This window comes from Palaemon carinicauda, chromosome 41, assembly GCF_036898095.1.
Source record: "Palaemon carinicauda isolate YSFRI2023 chromosome 41, ASM3689809v2, whole genome shotgun sequence".
NCBI classification, from domain to species: domain Eukaryota; kingdom Metazoa; phylum Arthropoda; class Malacostraca; order Decapoda; family Palaemonidae; genus Palaemon; species Palaemon carinicauda.
Window position 1 is genome coordinate 28,597,904 of NC_090765.1, and position 19,235 is coordinate 28,617,138.

Sequence of the window (19,235 nt, forward strand, 5' to 3'; positions counted from 1 at the left end):
CTATGGAGGGATACGCCAGCTATCACAATACTAGAAGGGGGTGTATTTACCAGCGCCACCTGTGGCCAGGTACTCAAGTACTTCTTGTTGACACCTCCTCAATTATTCCTCGGTCCACTGGTTCTCTATGGGGAGGAAGGGAGGGTCGATTAAATCATGATTATCGGGTAAGTATATTCAAAAATTTATTTTACTAATAAAAATAACATTTTTCAATATTAAACTTACCCGATAATCATGTAGCTGATTCACACCCAGGGGGGTGGGTGAAAAACCAGTGTACAAGACTAAAGGATAGCTAAGTATCCCGTATTTCATATAATCAGTTATCCACAATAACAATGAAATAATAAGTACCTGGTAAGGAAGTCGACTTGAACCGTTACTCTGCCTTTAATAAGATCGTCTTCCTTACTGAGCGCAGCGTTCCTCTTGGGAGGCTGAATCAACTCAAAGGTGCTAAAGTATACAGGGCTGCAACCCATACTAAAGGACCTCATCACAACCTTTAACCTCGGCGCTTCTCAAGAAAGAATTGACCACCCGCCAAATCAACAAGGATGTGGAAGGCTTCTTAGCCGACCGTACAACCCATAAAAAGTATTCAAGAGAAAGGTTAAAAGGTTATGGGATTATGGGAATGTAGTGGCTGAGCCCTCGCCTACTACTGCATTCGTTGCTACGAATGGTCCCAGGGTGTAGCAGTACTCGTAAAGAGACTGGACATCTTTGAGATAGAATGATGCGAACACTGACTTGCTTCTCCAATAGGTTGCATCCATAACACTCTGCAGAGAATGGTTCTGTTTGAAGGCCACTGAAGTAGCCACAGCTCCCACTTCATGTGTCCTTACCTTCAGCAAAGCAAGGTCTTCTTCCTTCAGACGAGAATGTGTTTCTCTAATCAGAAGCCTGAATAGTAAGAAACTGAGTTCTTAGAACTTGGAAAAGAAGGTTTCTTGATAGCACACTATAAGGCTTCTGATTGTCCTTGTGAAGGTTAAGACCTTTTTAGATAGTACCTAAGAGCTCTAACTGGGCAAAGTACTCTTTTCAGATCATTCCCCACCAAGTTGGACAGGCTTGGGATCTCGAACGACTTAGGCCAAGGACGTGAAGGAAGCTCGTTTAGCAAAAACCGAGCTGCAAGGAACATGTAGCCGTTTCAGATGTGAAAACAATGATCCTGCTGAAGGCGTGGATCTCACTTACTCTTTTAGCTGTTGTCAAGCACACGAGGAAAAGAGTTTTTAATGTGAGGTCCTAAAAAGAGGCTGATTGGAGAGGTTCAAATCTTGATGACATAAGGAACCTTAGGACCACGTCTAGATTCCAGCCTGGAGTGGACAACCGACGTTCCTTTGAGGTCTCAAAAGACCTAGGGAGGTCCTGTAGATCTTTGTTGGTGGAAAGATCCAAGCCTCTGTGGCGGAAAACCGCTGCCAACATACTTCTGTAACCCTTGATCGTAGGAGCTGAAAGGGATCTTACTTTCCTTAGATATAACAGGAAGTCAGCAATCTGGGTTACAGTGGTACTAGTTGAGGAAACTGCATTGGTCTTGTACCAGCTACAGAAGACTTCCCCTTGAGACTGATAGATTCTGAGAGTGGATGTTCTCCTTGCTTTGGCAATCGCTCTGGCTGCCTCCTTCGAAAAGCCCCTAGCTCTTGAGAGTCTTTCGAAAGTCTGAAGGCAGTCAGACGAAGAGCGTGGAGGATTGGGTGTACCTTCTTTACGTGAGGTAGACTTAGAAGGTTCACTCCTAGAGGAAGAGTCCTGGGAATGTCGACCAGCCATTGCAGTACCTCTAAGAACCATTCTCTCGGGGACCAGAGCGGAGCCAACCAACGTCAGCCGTGTCCCTTAGTGAGAGGAGAACTTCTGAAGTCCTCTGTTGACAATCTTGAACGGCGGGAATGCATACAGGTCGAGATGGAACCAATCCAGCAGAAAAGCATCCACGTGAACTGCTGCTGGGTCTGGAATCGGAGAACAATACAACAGGAGTCTCTAGGTTATCGAGGTAGTGAACAGATCTATGGTTGGCTGACCCCACAGGGCCCAAAGTCTGTTGCAAACATTCTTGAGAAGGGTCCACTCTGTGGGGATGACCTGACCCTTCCGTCTGAGGTGATCTGCCATGACATTCATACCGCCCTGAATGAACCTCGTTACCAGTTAGCTTTTGATCTAAAGACCAGATGAGTAGGTCCCTTGCGATCTAGAACAACTTCCACAAAAGAGTCCCTCCCTGCTTGAAGATGTAAGCCAGGGCTGTGGTGTTGTCAGAGTCCACCTCCACCACTTTGTTAAGCTGGAGGGACTTGAAGTTTATCAAGGCCAGAATAACCGCCAACAACTTCTTGCAAATGATGTGAAGTGTCCTTTGCTCCTGATTCCATGTTCCCGAGCATTCTTGTCCGTCCAAAGTCGCACCCCAGCCCGTGTCTGATGCGTCCGAGAGGAGACGGCGGTCGTGTTTCTGAACAGCCAAAGGTAGCCTTCCTTGAGAAGAAAGCTGTTCTTACACCACGCGAGAGAAGACCTCCTCTCTTCGGAAACAGGAACTGAGACCGTCTCTAGCGTCATGTCCTTTATCCAGTGAGCAGCTAGATGATACTGAAGGGAGGGGAGGTGGAGTCTCCCTAACACGATGAACAGGGCCAGCGATGAAAGTGTCCCTGTTAGACTCATCCACTACCTGACTGAGCATCGGTTCCTTCTCAGCATGCTCTGGATGCATTCTAGGGCTTGGAAGATCCTTGGGGCCGACGGAAAAGTCCGAAAAGCTCGACTCTGAAGATCCATACCCAAGGAGACAATGGTCTGGGATGGAACGAGCTGAGACTCCTCAAAATTGACCAGGAGGCCCAGTTCCTTGGTCAGATCCATAGTCCATTTGAAAATCTCCAGACAGCGACGACTTGTGGGAGCTCTTAAAAGCCAGTCGTCTGACGGAGCCGGACACAAGATCATGATACTGCTGCACAGTCTGTGAACTGTCAATCATGGGCAAGCGAGGAAGTACAGTGACAACCCGAATCTGTCTAGACTGTCTGGGTCGTACAGACAACTCCTTAACGGGTTGCTGAGGTTGCCGCACTGCGTCACAACAAGTCACTTCTGTTGGTTGTTGAACGTCTTCCCCGTGACACATTGACTCCGTAAACAAAAAATCCTCTAACAAGGACTAAGCTTGGACTGCATGTCATGCAACACAGCTCAAGGTCTATGGGAGCAGGTGTGGTAACAGACGGGATTAGCGACTGAAGTGGAACCATAACCTTCCCTGTAAGCATGTTATACTTAAATAAAAGTCCATAAGAGGTTATGCAGCTAAAGGCTCCCTCCAAATGACAGAGTCCTCAAGGGAATATCAGAAGGAGGGAGAAAAGAACTTTCTCATCTACAGGGACCTTATCCTAGAAAAGCTAAGTTCTCTGAGTGAGGGTTCACTAGTGCAAAAGCAGCAGACTAGAAGGCAACGTTATGAAACTGCTTGACAGTCTAGTGAGTTGGCAACAACCCAAGATGTGTGACTGAGAAGCATGCGGTAAGGTATGCAGAGCATGATGTATGCAGAGTATGCTGTATGCAGAGCATGCTGTATGTAGAGCATGTTGTATGCAGAGCATGCTGAATGCAGAGCATGCTGTATGCAGAGCATGTTGTATGCAGAGCATGCTGAATGCAGAGCATGCTGTATGCTGAGCATGTAGTAAGCAGAGCCTGCTGTAAGCAGAGCCTGTTGTAAGGAAAGCAGAGCGTGTGCATGGCGTTTAACATTTCTCAGAAATTCCATGACCAGTGCTAGAGTGCTTTATGCATGCTTGCATGGGGTTTAAAAATCAACATAATGTTTACCTTACATTCATAACTCATGATTCATATTTTTGCCATGGTTTGAAAATGGAGGTAAGGTATGCTGAACAGCAGAGTCAGAATGAGCTGGAACAACAATAGTTGTGGTTTCCTCTTCAAGACTCTGTTGAGGGAACACCTGAGGCTCAGTCTGCAAAGGCTGAATAAAAGACAAGCAGAAGGAAGGCGCATGGGTGGAGGAGGCTGACTCCTAGCATGAGTGGTTGAACCCAAGGGTTGCGCTTGCTGAGCGGTTGGCGGAAGCGGAGTAGCAAGTTCCAGTTCCTGTGGTGTGAGCGGAGCGCGATGAGGAAGAGGATGCGCAGAACAAGGTAAATGTCTCGCAAGCTGAGGCTCCTGAGGCGCAAGGCTAAGGTGTTGTGGTGCTTGCCTTGTGGAGAGTTGAGCTCGCTGCAGCGAGAGCTGAGGAGACTGACTCATGGACGGGAGAGGTTGTTGTACCTCAACCGAGTGTTGCATCACTGGTGGAACAGCAAGTGGAGGCGGAGGAAGAGAGGTATAATCCTCCTGATCCCATTGTAAAGGTTGCCTTAAGGAAGGCGGAGGCTGAACACCACTGGGAACAGCAAACTCAGCACGTGGCTCAACATCGTACGCCTGGCAGGTGGTACTGCGATCAGGCGGAGCGAGCGTAGGCGGAGGGAGTGTAGGCGGAGGCGGAGGAGCAACACTCTCAGCCCGACACTCACGCATCAAGTCCGAAAGCTGTGCTTGCATGGACTGTAGTAGAGTCCACAACATCGTACGCCTGGCAGGTGGTACTGCGATCAGGCGGAGCGAGTGTAGGCGGAGGGAGTGTAGGCGGAGGCGGAGGAGCAACACTCTCAGCCCGACACTCACGCATCAAGTCCGAAAGCTGTGCTTGCATGGACTGTAGTAGAGTCCACAACATCGTACGCCTGGCAGGTGGTACTGCGATCAGGCGGAGCGAGTGTAGGCGGAGGGAGTGTAGGCGGAGGCGGAGGAGCAACACTCTCAGCCCGACACTCACGCATCAAGTCCGAAAGCTGTGCTTGCATGGACTGTAGTAGAGTCCACAACATCGTACGCCTGGCAGGTGGTACTGCGATCAGGCGGAGCGAGCATAGGCGGAGGGAGTGTAGGCGGAGGCGCAACACTCTCAGCCCGACACTCACGCATCAAGTCCGAAAGCAGTGCTTGCATGGACTGTAGTAGAGTCCACTTGGGGTCGGCAGAAACTACAGTAGGCTGAGGTAAAGCCTTAACAGTCGAGCTCTGTTGTGGCAGAACCTTACTCCTCTTAGGCGGAGTGCATTCAACTGATGACTGAGGAGAGTCAGAGCTAACCCAATGACTGTGAACTCTAACTTCGTACGTCTGGCATAGGTCTGGACTTTACGTTTAAAAGGTCTTGAGACCTGAGACCAGCGTTTTCTCCCCTAAATTTCTTCTGCAGACGAGCAAAATAAGGGCTCAATCGTCTGCGGGTGGGAGTGACGGTCTCGGTAAGACACGCCCACAACCACCGAGGATACTTCTGTGCGCCGATCAAGGCCTGCTGAACCCTTCTGCCCTTCGACATTGCTTCTCCCCTGGGCTTGGGAGCTTGCAAGAGGTCCCGGACTGGGAGGACGACTGGCGCGCACAAAAGTACCCTCACGCACAACACTGACATACTTTGCGCTAATCACTTATCACTTTGATTTCTGTTTGCACTTATTTCACTGAACTCGAAACTTTAAGTGGTTTGTACCTGAAACACGCAATTCTATCCTTTCTCAAAAGTTAGTAATTGCGAAAACAGAATTACAATGTAACAGAAAAATCTAATGAAAGATAATTCAGTGGCTGGAAAGAGACTAAACACTAGATCACTCTAGAAACGTTTAGTTTCTTCCCCTAAAGAGAATAGGGAGAAGAGCAAAAACGATAACGACGTTACTCGTACGCCTGGCAGGCTTGAATGAAACGTTTATCCTCTTTCTCCCTCCGTCTCTATCTCTCTCTCTCTCTCTCTCTCTCTTGACTTAGAACCTGAGAGAAGAGCCCAATCATATATATCGTTAAAACATATTATTGTTAAAGGAAAAACTGAAAAGTTCCTTTATTAGGATCAAAACCATTAAGTTAAGAAAGAATGAACAAAACGCTAGACACGGTTACTCTTACTGCAACGTGAAACCGTGAACATTCTTTCTCTATCGTAACGATAGAGTGCAAGTTGAACGTTCTGAACGTCAACAACTGCAGAGACAAAACAAAACGTTAGTTCAACTTTGAAAACAGTACGAGACTATCAAAGAAATTCTTTCAAACTCTGTGGCGGAAATAGCATAATATGTTAACAGGTAAAACCGAAATGACGGGCTCAATGTTAATTAACTTCGGTACCAAGAAAAGACCGCCTACTATTAGGAAGGTCGAATATAAACAAATATAAAAATTAATTTTAATAAGTTTATATTAAAAGGAAGTTAATCGAAGAGGCCTATAAGAGGCGGAGAGTTATAAAATAAATCTATAACTTTTGTTAAGCAAAATTAAGAAAGAGAGTCTATACTCTCTTAGACACCAACACTTCCGTCTAAAGGAAGGGTCGGCCATTGAAAGGTGAACGAGAGTTCATACTCTCTACGTCACCATAATTAATCAAATTAATTCCAAAAGCTAACTAAGCTAATATAGAAGTTTCCAGTAAAGCAACAGCCGAAATCAAAGAGAAATACTTCACCAAAGTCGTGAAAATACTCCAAGAACATAAGCGTATCCCAGAACGTCTTGCCGGAAGCACGACAGAGGAATAATTGAGGAGGTGTCAACAAGAAGTACTTGAGTACCTGGCCACAGGTGGCGCTGGTAAATACACCCCCTTCTAGTATTGTGATAGCTGGCGTATCCCTCCATAGAATTCTGTCGGGCAACGGAGTTGACAGCTACATGATTATCGGGTAAGTTTAATATTGAAAAATTCAAAATCAGTAAATTCATGTTATTTTTTTTACGTGTAAAGTAAGAAAAAGGTTCCTTAATGATGGATATATAAATAATGTTCTATTTCTTTCATTTTTTTTTAATCAAAAATATACACAAAAGTAGGAACAAACCTACCAAAACCTTATAGCACTATTGATATACCATAAAAAATAAGTTTCTTTTATTTTTCATACAAACCAATTACCATACAGTATATGTGGATTCCTTATTTTTGTAAATGAAAAATCCAGGGTTACCAGTGTAGAACCCCAAGAGAGAAAAAATAAAAAGTCATTAACTGTACATGTCCATTGAGCTCAAAATATCAATACACTCATGTCAATCTTTGATGGAGTAACAAAGTATTAACCCATTAACCCTTTTACCCCCAAAGGACGTACTGGTACGTTTCACAAAAACCATCCCTTTACCCCCATGGACGTACCGGTACGTCCTTGCAAAAAAATGCTATAAAAATTATTTTTTACATATTTTTGATAATTTTTTGAAAAAATTCAGGCATTTTCCAAGAGAATGAGACCAACCTGACCTCTCTATGACAAAAATTAAGGCTGTTAGAGCAATTTAAAAAATATATACTGCAAAATGTGCTGGGAAAAAAATAACCCCCTGGGGGTTAAGGGTTGGAAATTTCCAAATAGCCTGGGGGTTAAAGGGTTAAGATAGGAGAGTCCTTTTCTACACGTTTAATGAGTTTTATTATTATTGTTGTTATTACTATTATTATTACTAGCATGAAATAAAATGTCTTGAACTCAAGATAAATTTTATGTTCCATCATAACTCTATCGACCTTTTGAGAGATATGGGCAGTATTCTACATCCATATATTTATACTGTACTCTCTTTGGAGCCAATAGACATCTTTCAAATCCTATTATTACCAGTTTTCTCTTTTTTTTTTATTTCTGCCTAAGAATATTTTACAAAAAACATAAAATTATACGCCAAAGGAGAGAAAATTTATTCAGCTATGTGATAGTTACTAAGTCCTATCCCAAGTAATTTCTGTGCTAAGGGAAGTTGGGTAAAATGTCCCAAAATGAGGCCTAGAGCTCAAGTGCCAATTTTTTTTTTTTTTTTTTTTGTGAGAGGTTAGTGTTCAGAGGGTTAATTATAAAAATGCTGTGAACAAAAAGATAGCAAATGGCCTACATACTCTTAAAATACAACAGATTTAATTAACCTTGTATGGTCCAATCATGCCTCCCTCCTCTCCCTTCAGTACCCATATACTGTACGATGAATATGGAAGGAGAAAAACATCTATAAAGAGAGAAGGCTGCCTGGCAAGCCCTTTCTCTCTACTCATGGCCATACCAAATGGGAGAGGATGAGAACAACCCCTCCTCAATTATTTTAGTATTCAGATACCGTACGTTCAAGTATGTGAGAATACTATCTAATTATTCCTTAATTATCTATCAAATGTTTGGTTATACCTGTATAAATCCGGCCTTTTACCCTAACATCACCAAGATTAGAACTACTCAGTAATTAACAAAAAGAAGCTCAATTCAGCCTAACTTATAAGCCTGTAAAATATTTGCAGTTACTCACAACCGAACTAATAATTAAGCATTCAAAACTGGACTGAAAAAAGCCCAATTTAGGCTATGCTAACCTTACCATAGTTATAAATCAACTTTAAGGCTAATTTTACTTTTCATTTCCTAACCCTAACTCTATCTATATTTTACACTTGTGTTATATCAAATCATCAGTGATAAAAAAATACTAAACGCACAATTATCCTACTGACAGTACTTTAAACTAAAGCCTACTTCACATTAACATACGAAAAAGAAAAAAAAACCTGAAATAATGTTACCTAAATTAACCGTTTGATCTTATCTCACTTGTACAGCTACAATTGCTGATGATCACACAACAGGAATTCGGATGGCAGTTGGGCACTAGTTGCTGTGCTTGTAGTCTGACAGTCAACTGGGATGATGGTTCTTTCTTAAGAAATGAGGCGGACGATGTAATAACATCACTCACTCCAGACAAGTTTCAACAACTGTGATGCTGTGTCAAGTTCTAATCTGCCTGAACTTGAAGATCTCCTTATACACACTGAGCTCGTGCTTTGTACGTTAATACACTGCCCCAAGAGCAGGTGAGTCAATACTTCTTTAGTCTTCATGCCATATTGGAGTCCCTGTTCTAGCCTTTCACAGGAAAGTCCTTGAAGATCAGAAAGCACTTAAGCCACAAAAAGAATCGACTGAACTGGTGGAAGAAAAGACTTCTCGAAGTTAATACAAATCTCCAAAAGGTATAGCAGCAACCATTGGGACATAACAAAGATCTCCTTTGATGACCCGAAGACTAGCTAGTCATCTAAATATATATATGAGGACAGTTTTGCCTAATAAGTACAGCCATATCAATACTATTTCCATGACCCTAGTAAAGACATGTGGAGGTGTGCTTAAGCCAAAGAAGAGACTCCTGAACTGAAATACCTTGGCCACATACACAAAACATTAGAAACTTCTTTTAATCAAGAAACAAAAGAACATGAAAGTATGTGTCCAACAGGTCTATCAGGAACACCCAATCGCCTTTTTGAACAACCTCTTGGACCCAAAATGGGTTTTCTGTGTAGAACTTTGCCACCAATACTGTAGGAACTCATTGTATTTCGAAACATCCAATATTAGACACTAACTTCCAGAATATTTTGGCACCAGAAACAGGCAATGATACATCCTTGCACTCAATGATGGATAAAAAAAAAAAAAAGAAACAAACAAACACTTCTTTGATATTTTCTTGGGCATTGCCAAAACAGACACTAGAGAAGGCTCAGCCCCCTTCTTACCCTTCGAAGCATATACCTGCCACTGCACCATAGGCCACAACCTACAATTGGCATATGGGAATGATTGCATACAACCGTGGCCTCTACAAGACACAAAGAGAGTGCAGATCTACAACCACTTTAGCTATAACCCGGTTGCAGCATCCACACTTCGCCCAGGCAAGTACGAATCTCTTGGTTCACACTCATAACTAATAACAGCAACAACTTACATTAACTCTCTGCACAGATAAAGAAAAAGATCAAAGGCTTTGGTTAGGGTGCAACAGTACATCCACACTTGTTGCAGGCGAAGTCAAAAGTGAAGAGGTTCCGACTGGTGGATAGGAAGGGCAGGGTTACTTGCTTGCGCTCACCACTTGCCGTTTACTACCTCATTAATGAATTCAATGGCCATTCCAATTCCACCGAAGACATTTCCCTACTTTATAGGACGAAAAGTTTGTAAACTCGTAGAAAAGAATTACATGTGAAAAAAATGAAGATTTGCCAGACTGACAAAATTCTAGCTATATGGGAAAGAATATGAGGGTTAGGAAATACACATTAACTATCCAACTACATGATTGGAAAAACTAAACTAAAAAAGAAGTAATTAATATGTAAATATTTCAAGCAACTGGCAATTGGTATAATTTTGTGGCAGTCCAGATGTATTTTGCAGGTTATAATTTGAAAACCCCAGAAATCACATCAGACTTAGAAATCAAGTTATTTCATTTCATTTCACTCATATACACACTGTACTACATATGCAGCCCTGCAATGCTCCTGTCACTTCGTACTCATTAACTTTTCTCCATTGCAAGACTTTCCTTTAAAGATAAGCTAGCTAAGGGTATGCTATTACTTGTCAAGTTACAATCAACACTGACTGTATTCAGCTTGTCTGTAAATATGGGGGAAGAACTACCACATTCTAGCTAAGGCTTTATGTGAATGTGATAAAAAAGGGTAAAGATGAAAGAAAGTTTTAACACCATAAAAATAGTAACACAAAAATTTTACTGCACCTGAGAACATCCAGGAACAAAGTTGTCAATGATATCAGATATAACTTCCATGTGACGCTGCATTGTGATCCTTGGGTTGGCTGCAGCACGAGACTTCTTGGTTTGAAAGACTAGTCTATGGCTATCTTTCTATGCCATGATTTCAATATGTGGAAAAAAAAAAATTTCAGTACAGTATATATTACAATCAAAATAGTAACAGTAATTATGACATTCAAATACAAATAAAATTTTTTTAAAGTAATTTGTATGTTTCCCAGCTATAGAAAACAGTCCTTCAAGTAGGGAAGTAAGGAATATGTTTACAGCAAACTCTGGAATGCCCATTGAAATCTTTAATGAGGTAGTTACTGACAGATGGTGAGCAAGGGTAAGGAGCCCTGCCCCACCATCTGTGAGAAGTTTTTCACTTATGGCCTTTCGACTCAAGAGTGAGAGGCGTGGTAGAGGTGTGAAGTTAAACTTAAAGGACAGCTAGGAAAAATACAAAATTACTTTTAAAACTTATATAATCCGAGGCTTATACAAACCTTTTGTCCTCAAAAACTGAACTAGTTGGTTCTTTTTCTTCCCTGGGATTGTCAATCTACCTGGTCCCATACAGGAGCAAGAGGGATGACAAAAGCAACCTCCTATCTATCCATCACTGGGATGAGTAGGTTGATAAGGCCTGGCCTGTCCATAAGATTGATACGGGGTCAAAGGCGGGATCCTTTCCCACAAATGGGATAGCAGTCAAGAATAATATACCTGATGTAGGATGATCAACGTATTGATATAAGTTCAACCATCCTCCTCTTCCAAGGATGGGGGAAAAGTTCTCTAGGTTCTAAAGGATAGAGCACAAAATTATAGTAACCAGCATCAAGTCATATCCAGCAAGTAATGCGTCAACCACCTAGTCCTCGGGAGAGGGCAAAAAGAATGGAGGATATGAGCCAATTATTCTGCCTTCATTTCTGACTTACATCTATATATGTTACCATAGACAAGATGCTTACCATCCAGCATAACTACTTAAATAGCCACCACAAGACCAAGTGCAAACGTGTCAAGGTGATAAAGGCCGAGAAGGTGGTCTGGTGACTACACACCTCAACCTTCAACACCTGGCTAACTACAAGATTCCTTTTGAAGGCAATGGTGGAGCCTGACCTCTGACTTTGTGAGTTCCAGTCCTGGCTGGTACCTCGTCTCATGAAGTCTGAATCAGATCGTATTTCAAGACACCTCTTTCTTGGGTCTGACAGTGCTAAGGAAGAGCCACTGACAGTCAGGTCTCAGGTCTTCATCAGATAGCATCAAAGAACCTTCACGGAACACAAAAGTATGTCATTTTCAGGCTACTCGATGCTTCACACAAGAGAGGGGATGAAGAAGGGCTCAAACCTTTGGTCGTGCCTAGGCAAGTTCCGAGTTTTGGCCACACAAACTAGCACCAAACTAAGTGAACTCCCCTGAGTCCCAGTAGTAGGTTGGCCAGGGCACCAGCCATCCATTGAGATAATACTGTTAAGAGTGTTATTGGGTCCTTTGACTGGCCAGACAGTACTACATTGGCTCCTTCTCTCTGGTTACAGCTAATTTTCCTTTTGCCTACACATACACTGAATAGTCTGGCCTATTCTTTACATATTCTCCTCTATTTTACACCTGACAACACTGAGATTACCAAACAATTCTTTTGCGCAAGAGGTTAATTACTGCAACATAATTTTTCGGTGGCTATTTTCCTCTTGGTAAGGGTAGAAGAGACTCTTTAGCTATGGTAAGCAGCTCTTCTAGGAGGACACTCCAAAATCAAACCATTGTTCTCTAGTCTTGGGTAGTGCCATAGACCCTGTACCATGGTCTTCCACTGTCTTGGGGTAGAGTTCTTTTGCTTGAGGGTACACTCAGGAACACTATTCTATCTTATTTCTTTTCCTCTTTTTTTATTTCAAGTTTTTATAGTTTATATATGAAATATTAATTTTAATGTTGTTACCGTTTTTAAAATATTTTATTTTAATTTTTAAATACTTTTTCTAGTTTCCTTATTTCCTTTCCTCACTGGGCTATTATCCCTGTTGGAGCCCTCGGGCTTATAGCATCCTGCTTTTCCAAGTAGGGTTGTAGCTTAGCAAGTAGTAGTAGTAGTAATAATAATAATAATAATAATAATAATAATAATAATAATAATAATAATAATAATAATAATAATAATAATCATCATCTCCACACATTACCAGAATGGAGGAAGGGCGTAACCATACATGTGACCCCATGGGTGTTGAAAGACGACTTCAAACACAGCCCATGGCTCTGGATCAGAAGAGAAAACACAGGGAGCTTCGTGTTTAGCTACGTGGTGAACAGGTTGATCCCCTAAGAACCCCTCAAACCAGAAGCCTCTCCATTACACAAGGATGTAGGGACCACTCTGACGTTACACAATCCTCCCTAGGACTTGAGAGTATCTGCTAGTCCATTCTTCTTACCTGGAATGTATTTGGCTAACAACTGTATGGCTACACTCTAAAAACCCGACGTTAAGGTTTCAGTTCTCGGGTTGACAGACCCCAAGGTTCTATAGCCACGGCAACACGCACTTTAAGGGCCAAAGACCCTGTTACACAAGTCCCATGGGGGAAAGGGAATGGATACATTGTTCACCTGACATGCTGACCCCCTCAGAAATTACTGACAGTTATATTCACCTCCTAAGGTCTAAAAGGATTACCTGATACTGATGCTGAGGCTACTGGTTCCACTGAACCACTTCGTGCCTCTTTAAGTCTTTGTTGGAAAGACTTTTTAAGAAGCTATGGCAGTCATATGGTCAACGTACATCTATCTCTTATTGAGACTAATCCGTACACTCATCATCTTTGTCAGTTAGGTTATAGTTTAATCCCCTACAGTTAACATACAAAGAATGGTTATCAAATACAAATTTGCAACTTAACTTAGCCTTAAGGCATGAAGGGCAAAGGGAAGGTGGTCTGAAGTCGAAAGATGATCAATCTGGTCCATGCTGGATCTAGTACTGTACTGTTACCATTAATCTCCTCAAAGTGGTTAATTTACCTCAAGCTTGATATCTTTTCTGATGATTGGTCAAAAAGCAGGAGGGTGAAAATCTGGTAACAAAAGAACATTTTCTGTAACATATTGAACAATGCCATCTTTGTCAAGAATAATGGTGGGCACCATTGTCTAAATCAGACATTAGGCCTTTGCAATGGATGTCCTTTTTTACGTTTTTTCATATAGTGAATAGTATCTTGATCATGTTCAATTCATATACACCAGTATCATTTTAACATGACAATTGGATTCACTAACTCAAATTTTTGGAGGGGACTACAGTATAGAATTCTGCGACACAGCAGGTGCCAGAATGAATTTTCTATATATAGAAATCCTTTTAGTTTATTGATATTTGTTTACTTATGCCTAAAGTTTCAGGTGTTGCATTTTCTTTATAAAGTAAACAGAATCGATTCATAAAAAATGTTTTTGCAGATGTAGACTGCCTTATGAATCAGTTCTATTATGGCACTTGATGTCAAATATGACAATTTGTCCTAAATTGTATTTTTCCTAGCTATACAAGCCCGTAATCATTTAATATAGGAATTCGCTTCAGCTCAGCTGAAACAGCCAAAGAGAAAGAAAACCAGGCAGTTGTGCTGATTGGTTGGCTGGCTGTATGGGGTGGAGCTTAGCCCCCGCCCCACCCCCAACGCCAGCCCACTTTCCTCATTCAAATGCTTTAGGCTCAATGTGGAACATGAGAGGGGTGGTAGAGGCGGGCATTTATATTAAAGGATTACGGGTTTGTATAGCTGGGAAAAATACAATTTAGGACAAATTGTCATTTGTCCAAACGCGATATACAAACCTTGTAATCATTTAAAATAGGAAGACTCACTGGTTGGTGGGAGGTCTGCCTTTGCTGCTTGTGGACAACTAACTGCCCGGATATAGACCTGGTCTCGAATGAGAGCAGAGGACTAAATCCACCTACCCCTGTCTCTTGACCCGACATGATGATGGTAGGGTCTGAGAGACTGGGAGCTGCCGCGCGATGTGTAAAAGCATCGCACGACCTGAGAGCGTGAATGTAAGAGACACTCGACCCTAGGGTCACAGTGACTGTATAAACCTCCAAAACCAAGCAGAAGATGGGGGGAGAATACCTGTAAACAAACTCTAGCAATCTTACCTGGGAAGACTTGTCTTGATATATGGTACTCTAAGGGAGGAGACAGAGAGAAAGCCGGATCACATGCACACTGCCAAACATACCATAAAATCAAGAAAAGAGACTTCCCTGTCCCGGAGGAACTGGAGAGGTTAGACAATAACTTGAGCCACTACCAGAGGGCCAAGAACAAAGGTGTCCAAGGACTCATGCGTAAACTCCCTCCATTAAAAGGCCGTAAAGGTGGTCTGGCATTTCCAAACGCCAGCCTTCAGCACTTGGCCCACTGCAAGATTTCTCTAGAAAGCAAGCGTGGGTTCAATGCCCCTGATCTCGTGAGCTCTAACCCTCGCTGGTGCTTGGACTCTTGAGGAAGTCTCATATGCCTTGCGGATGGTTTCACGGATCCAGAAGGATATCGTGTTCCTCGATACCTCCCTCTTGGCTCTGCCGGTGCTAATGAAGTCGTCGACATTTAGATCTGAGATGCTGAGTTCACTTAAGATAGCGCCGGACACACCTGCCGGGACAGAGAAGCCTCTCACCGAACCGCCACTCGCCACATCTGGTAAGGAAGGAATAGTGAAGGCCTCGAACCTGGGATTGTGGATCGCTGGGTTCTGAGTCAACCAAACTGGCACAAAACTCAAGGAGATCTCCTTCCAACCCTCTGCATGGGTGACATTACAAGAGAGGCCGTGTAACTCCCCGACTCTTTTCGCCAATGCTAAGGCTAGCAGAAAAACAGTCTTAAGGATCAATTGCCTGTCTGAGGCACGGCTCAAGGGTTCGTACGGAGCACGAGTAAGAGACCTGAGGACTAAAGTGACAACCCACTGGGGAACTTGAAGTTCCCTCGGGGGACACGACTGTTTGAAGCTCTTAATGAGCATAGAAATCTCCAGGGCGTTGGAGATATCTATGCCTTTCAGATGGAACACCATTGCAAGGGCAGACCTGTACCCTTTAATGGCAGAAACCGAAAGGAGCTTATCTCTGCGAAGAAAGACTAGGAAGTCTGCGATCTGAGTCAGAGAGGCTCCGACTGGAGAGATACCCCTTCCACTACACCAATCACAGAAGACCAACCACTTCCCCTGGTAGACTGAGGAGCGAGTCGCGAAAAGCCTCGCGTTCTGAGGAGATGCTGGATAGTCTCCACACGCGAAGTCTGAGCGACTGCACTGCCTGGTGGTACATGTTCGATAATGGTTGCCAAAGGAGATTGGGCCAGTGTGGTAGCTCACTCGGTGCCTCGACCAGGAGCGACAACAGTTCGGGAAACCACTCCATGTGTGCCCATAGTGGAGCAATGAGAGTCCCCCTGAGTCCTGGGTGCAAGGCCCTCTCCTGAACCAATCTGTCTCGCAAAACGAGCGGCTACTGCCTCGCGATTTTTGAGGATCAGATTGGCATACTGGGCAGCAAGCTGGACCAAGAGAAAAGCAACAGCTTTCCAACCAGACAAAGCCAGGTTCCTGCACTGCTCCATGTGTTCGGGGGTAGCGAGCTTGGTGTTCCGCGCGAACACTATAGCCATACCACACCAGTGGTTGAGCCACGAAGCAGCATTGAGAGCAGCTACAGAAATGGACTCCATAGTTGAAATCTCAGAGGCCGAGAAGGAGACACTCTGGGACTTCAAGCTCTTGACTGAGGAAGCTCCAGCAAGCGCTCCGACCGAGGGGTCAAGAGGGAGAGGACAAGGCACAGAAGACTCTGTGACATAGTACTTCTTCTGTCGCTGGAATGGTTGAGGGAGAAGCTTGTTCGAACCTTAGCTCCTAAGCGAGTCACCAGGTCCTACGATCTGGTCACTCACTCGGTCCAATGCTCAAGCAGCCTAACTCGACCAGGGTAGTGTGATGGGCCGTGAACTGCCTTCGGGAGCTCCCAATAGGATCTCCAAGGCTGTACACTTATCATCAGACACTACCGCAGGAGGAGCCCTGAGGCCATTAATCTCATGCATGAGGTTAATGACCTCTAGGAACAACGACTCCACCTCGCGATCTTCCGTCTCCACGGCCAGTTAAGGCCAAGGAAGTGGCTGATCCCTCGGTCCCGCTACAACCGTAGATGTAGGGGAAGCGATATGCTGCACGGGTGATTCAGGAGTCAAGGAAGGAACCTGGCAGGGTTCATCCCCGACGGACTGCATCGAGGTTCCCACTGAGACCGAGTGCGTGACTGGTAGCTGCGAGCCCCATGAAGTTCCCGAAGGAGCTCGAGCGCGAGTGGGGTCGCTGGGAACTGCAGCACTCACACCAGGAGGTGTAGACAGGTTAGTCGTGGCCTCACCTGTTACATGGCCAGAAAGCATGGAGTTTGGCTGCATCTCGCGCAGCTGATATGCGCGAGAGCTAGCCTGGTCGTGCACGACCGGCCCTCATGTCGCAGGCTGAGATGCCAGGCCCGAGTCGCGCGGGTCGAGTGCGCGGCTGTCTGGGCCTGCTTCCTGCTCACTCGCTGCACGAGTCACTGGGTCGGTCCGCGTGGCTATCCCCGTGGAGTTAGTCGTGCGTACCACGGATTCTTCACGAGAGACCACAGCTGAGATTTGTCGTGCCAAAGCCAAGACTCTCATTTCCCCGCTCAAGAACGGTTCAATTCGAGTCTGAGCAGTAGCGGGGGGGGGGGGGGACCCGTCACCATGCTCTGGGGGATGATACCTGCGCCCGCAAGCGCGGTTTTTGTGCACGAAGCCCTTGCACGAGATTCGCCGTGAACAATCCCACTAGCACAGGGAACACCAGAATCTCACACGTCGCCCTTATCCTCCGGAGGAGAAGAGGTGTATAGGGGTACCATGTCCCTTCGACTGCGACTGGCCTTCCTGGCCCTCTTCGCTTTCCTCTTCTTCCCCTTCCTCTTTCTCCTTGGCGGAGAAGAGTCAGAGTCAGAAGATGAAGACGAAGAGGAGGAAAAAGAAGAAGAGGAACTAGAAGAGGAATACCGCCCACGCTTCCTCTTCTTGTGCCCCCTCCGAGGTACTGGAACGGTGGTTGAGGCAACAGCAGACGACACTGGACGAGGATGAACAACCTGAGCCATTTCCGTAGGAAGAGCCGTGGTCGGTGAACTTGGTGAACCTGAAAATCATATTGTATCCACAAGAGTATTGGCAGATTTTAATTTCAACTGACTTGCAGGCAAAGCTGTAAAGGGTTTGCCAGCAGTCGTTAAAGATATCTCTGTGTTTAAAACCTTACTCTCCCTTGTTTTAACAGGGAGAGTCCAGCAGTTATTTTACCTTTGGAAAAAGTTTGCATTTTCCCAGGAACAAATGCTTTAACAGGAATATGGTCAAACAACAGGGGCATCAGGGAACATGGAAGTTGATAAAGTTGCAAAATCAGTTACATTCATGTATTCATTAACAATCGGATCATTCAAATGACGTTCAATCTCATCCGCCAGAGTTAAACGGTGTTTTAACAAATCCAAGTCAGGCTTACCTGACAATCCAAGAGACGCCCAAAGTTCCCCCATCTTACCAGGTAACATGTTGTCATCGGTATCAGACAATCCAACAATCTGTCGGATGTCCCTCGAGATCGCCGAAGTAGCGGGAACGCTAAGGTCACCTGCTTCCCTGGCAAAACCCAAAAAAATCCCGTACAGGCTGTGTATCCGAGCTTCCCAAAATCATACTCACACCCTCCCCCGATTTGGAGAGGGTGTGAGCAGACTTCACTGGGGTAGTTTCTTGAGACGACACACTTTGCCCCGGCTCCCCACTCTTCTTCTTCTTCGAAAGAGGCAAGCTCTCCGAAGCAGAAGCAGCTTTAGGGTTTCAGTGATATTTGCCTCGATTCTCGAAAGCTTGCCACTGCACGGCAAGGAGAACCTTGAGAGCAAGGTTTTCCCTGCATGTTGAGCAGAGCGTGTGTGAGTCTACAGAAGGTGATGAAAGCCACCTACTGCAGCGCCCGCTACGTCCTACACAACATCGCATCTTACGAGTAACTTTCTCCTTCATTACAATCACACAATCACTAGTACATAAGTACAAGAGAAGGCAAAGGGCTTCAGCATAGAGAGCGGAGAGCAGCACAACCATCTACATTGAGCCGAAGCGAGTGAATGGGGAAAGCGGGCTGGCGGTGGGGGGGGAGTTAAGCTCCGCCCCATACCGCCAGCCAACCAATCAGCACAACTGCCTGGTTTTCTTTCTCTTTGGCTGTTTCAGCTGAGCTGAAGCGAATTCCTATATCAAATGAATACGAGGTTTGTATATCGCGTCGGAACAATTTAACTATTTTCACCATAAAGTATGCCTTGTTTTTGGTATTATGAATGGGAAATGTTGTTGAAAATTAAGATTGCCTGTTCATGTCTTATTACATTATTTGATGTGATC

At 44.4% G+C, this 19,235-nt stretch overlaps 1 protein-coding gene across 1 annotated transcript in view; it reads right to left on the reverse strand.

The window, feature by feature from the left end:
- Window positions 1–19,235, reverse strand: part of LOC137632481 (poly(A) RNA polymerase, mitochondrial-like) — a 109,897-nt gene that overhangs the window by 48,079 nt on the left and 42,583 nt on the right. The window contains exon 6 of the mRNA XM_068364433.1: window positions 10,684–10,812. Coding sequence (XP_068220534.1) covers window positions 10,684–10,812 — 129 coding nt within the window. The remainder of the gene's footprint in view (window positions 1–10,683; window positions 10,813–19,235) is intronic.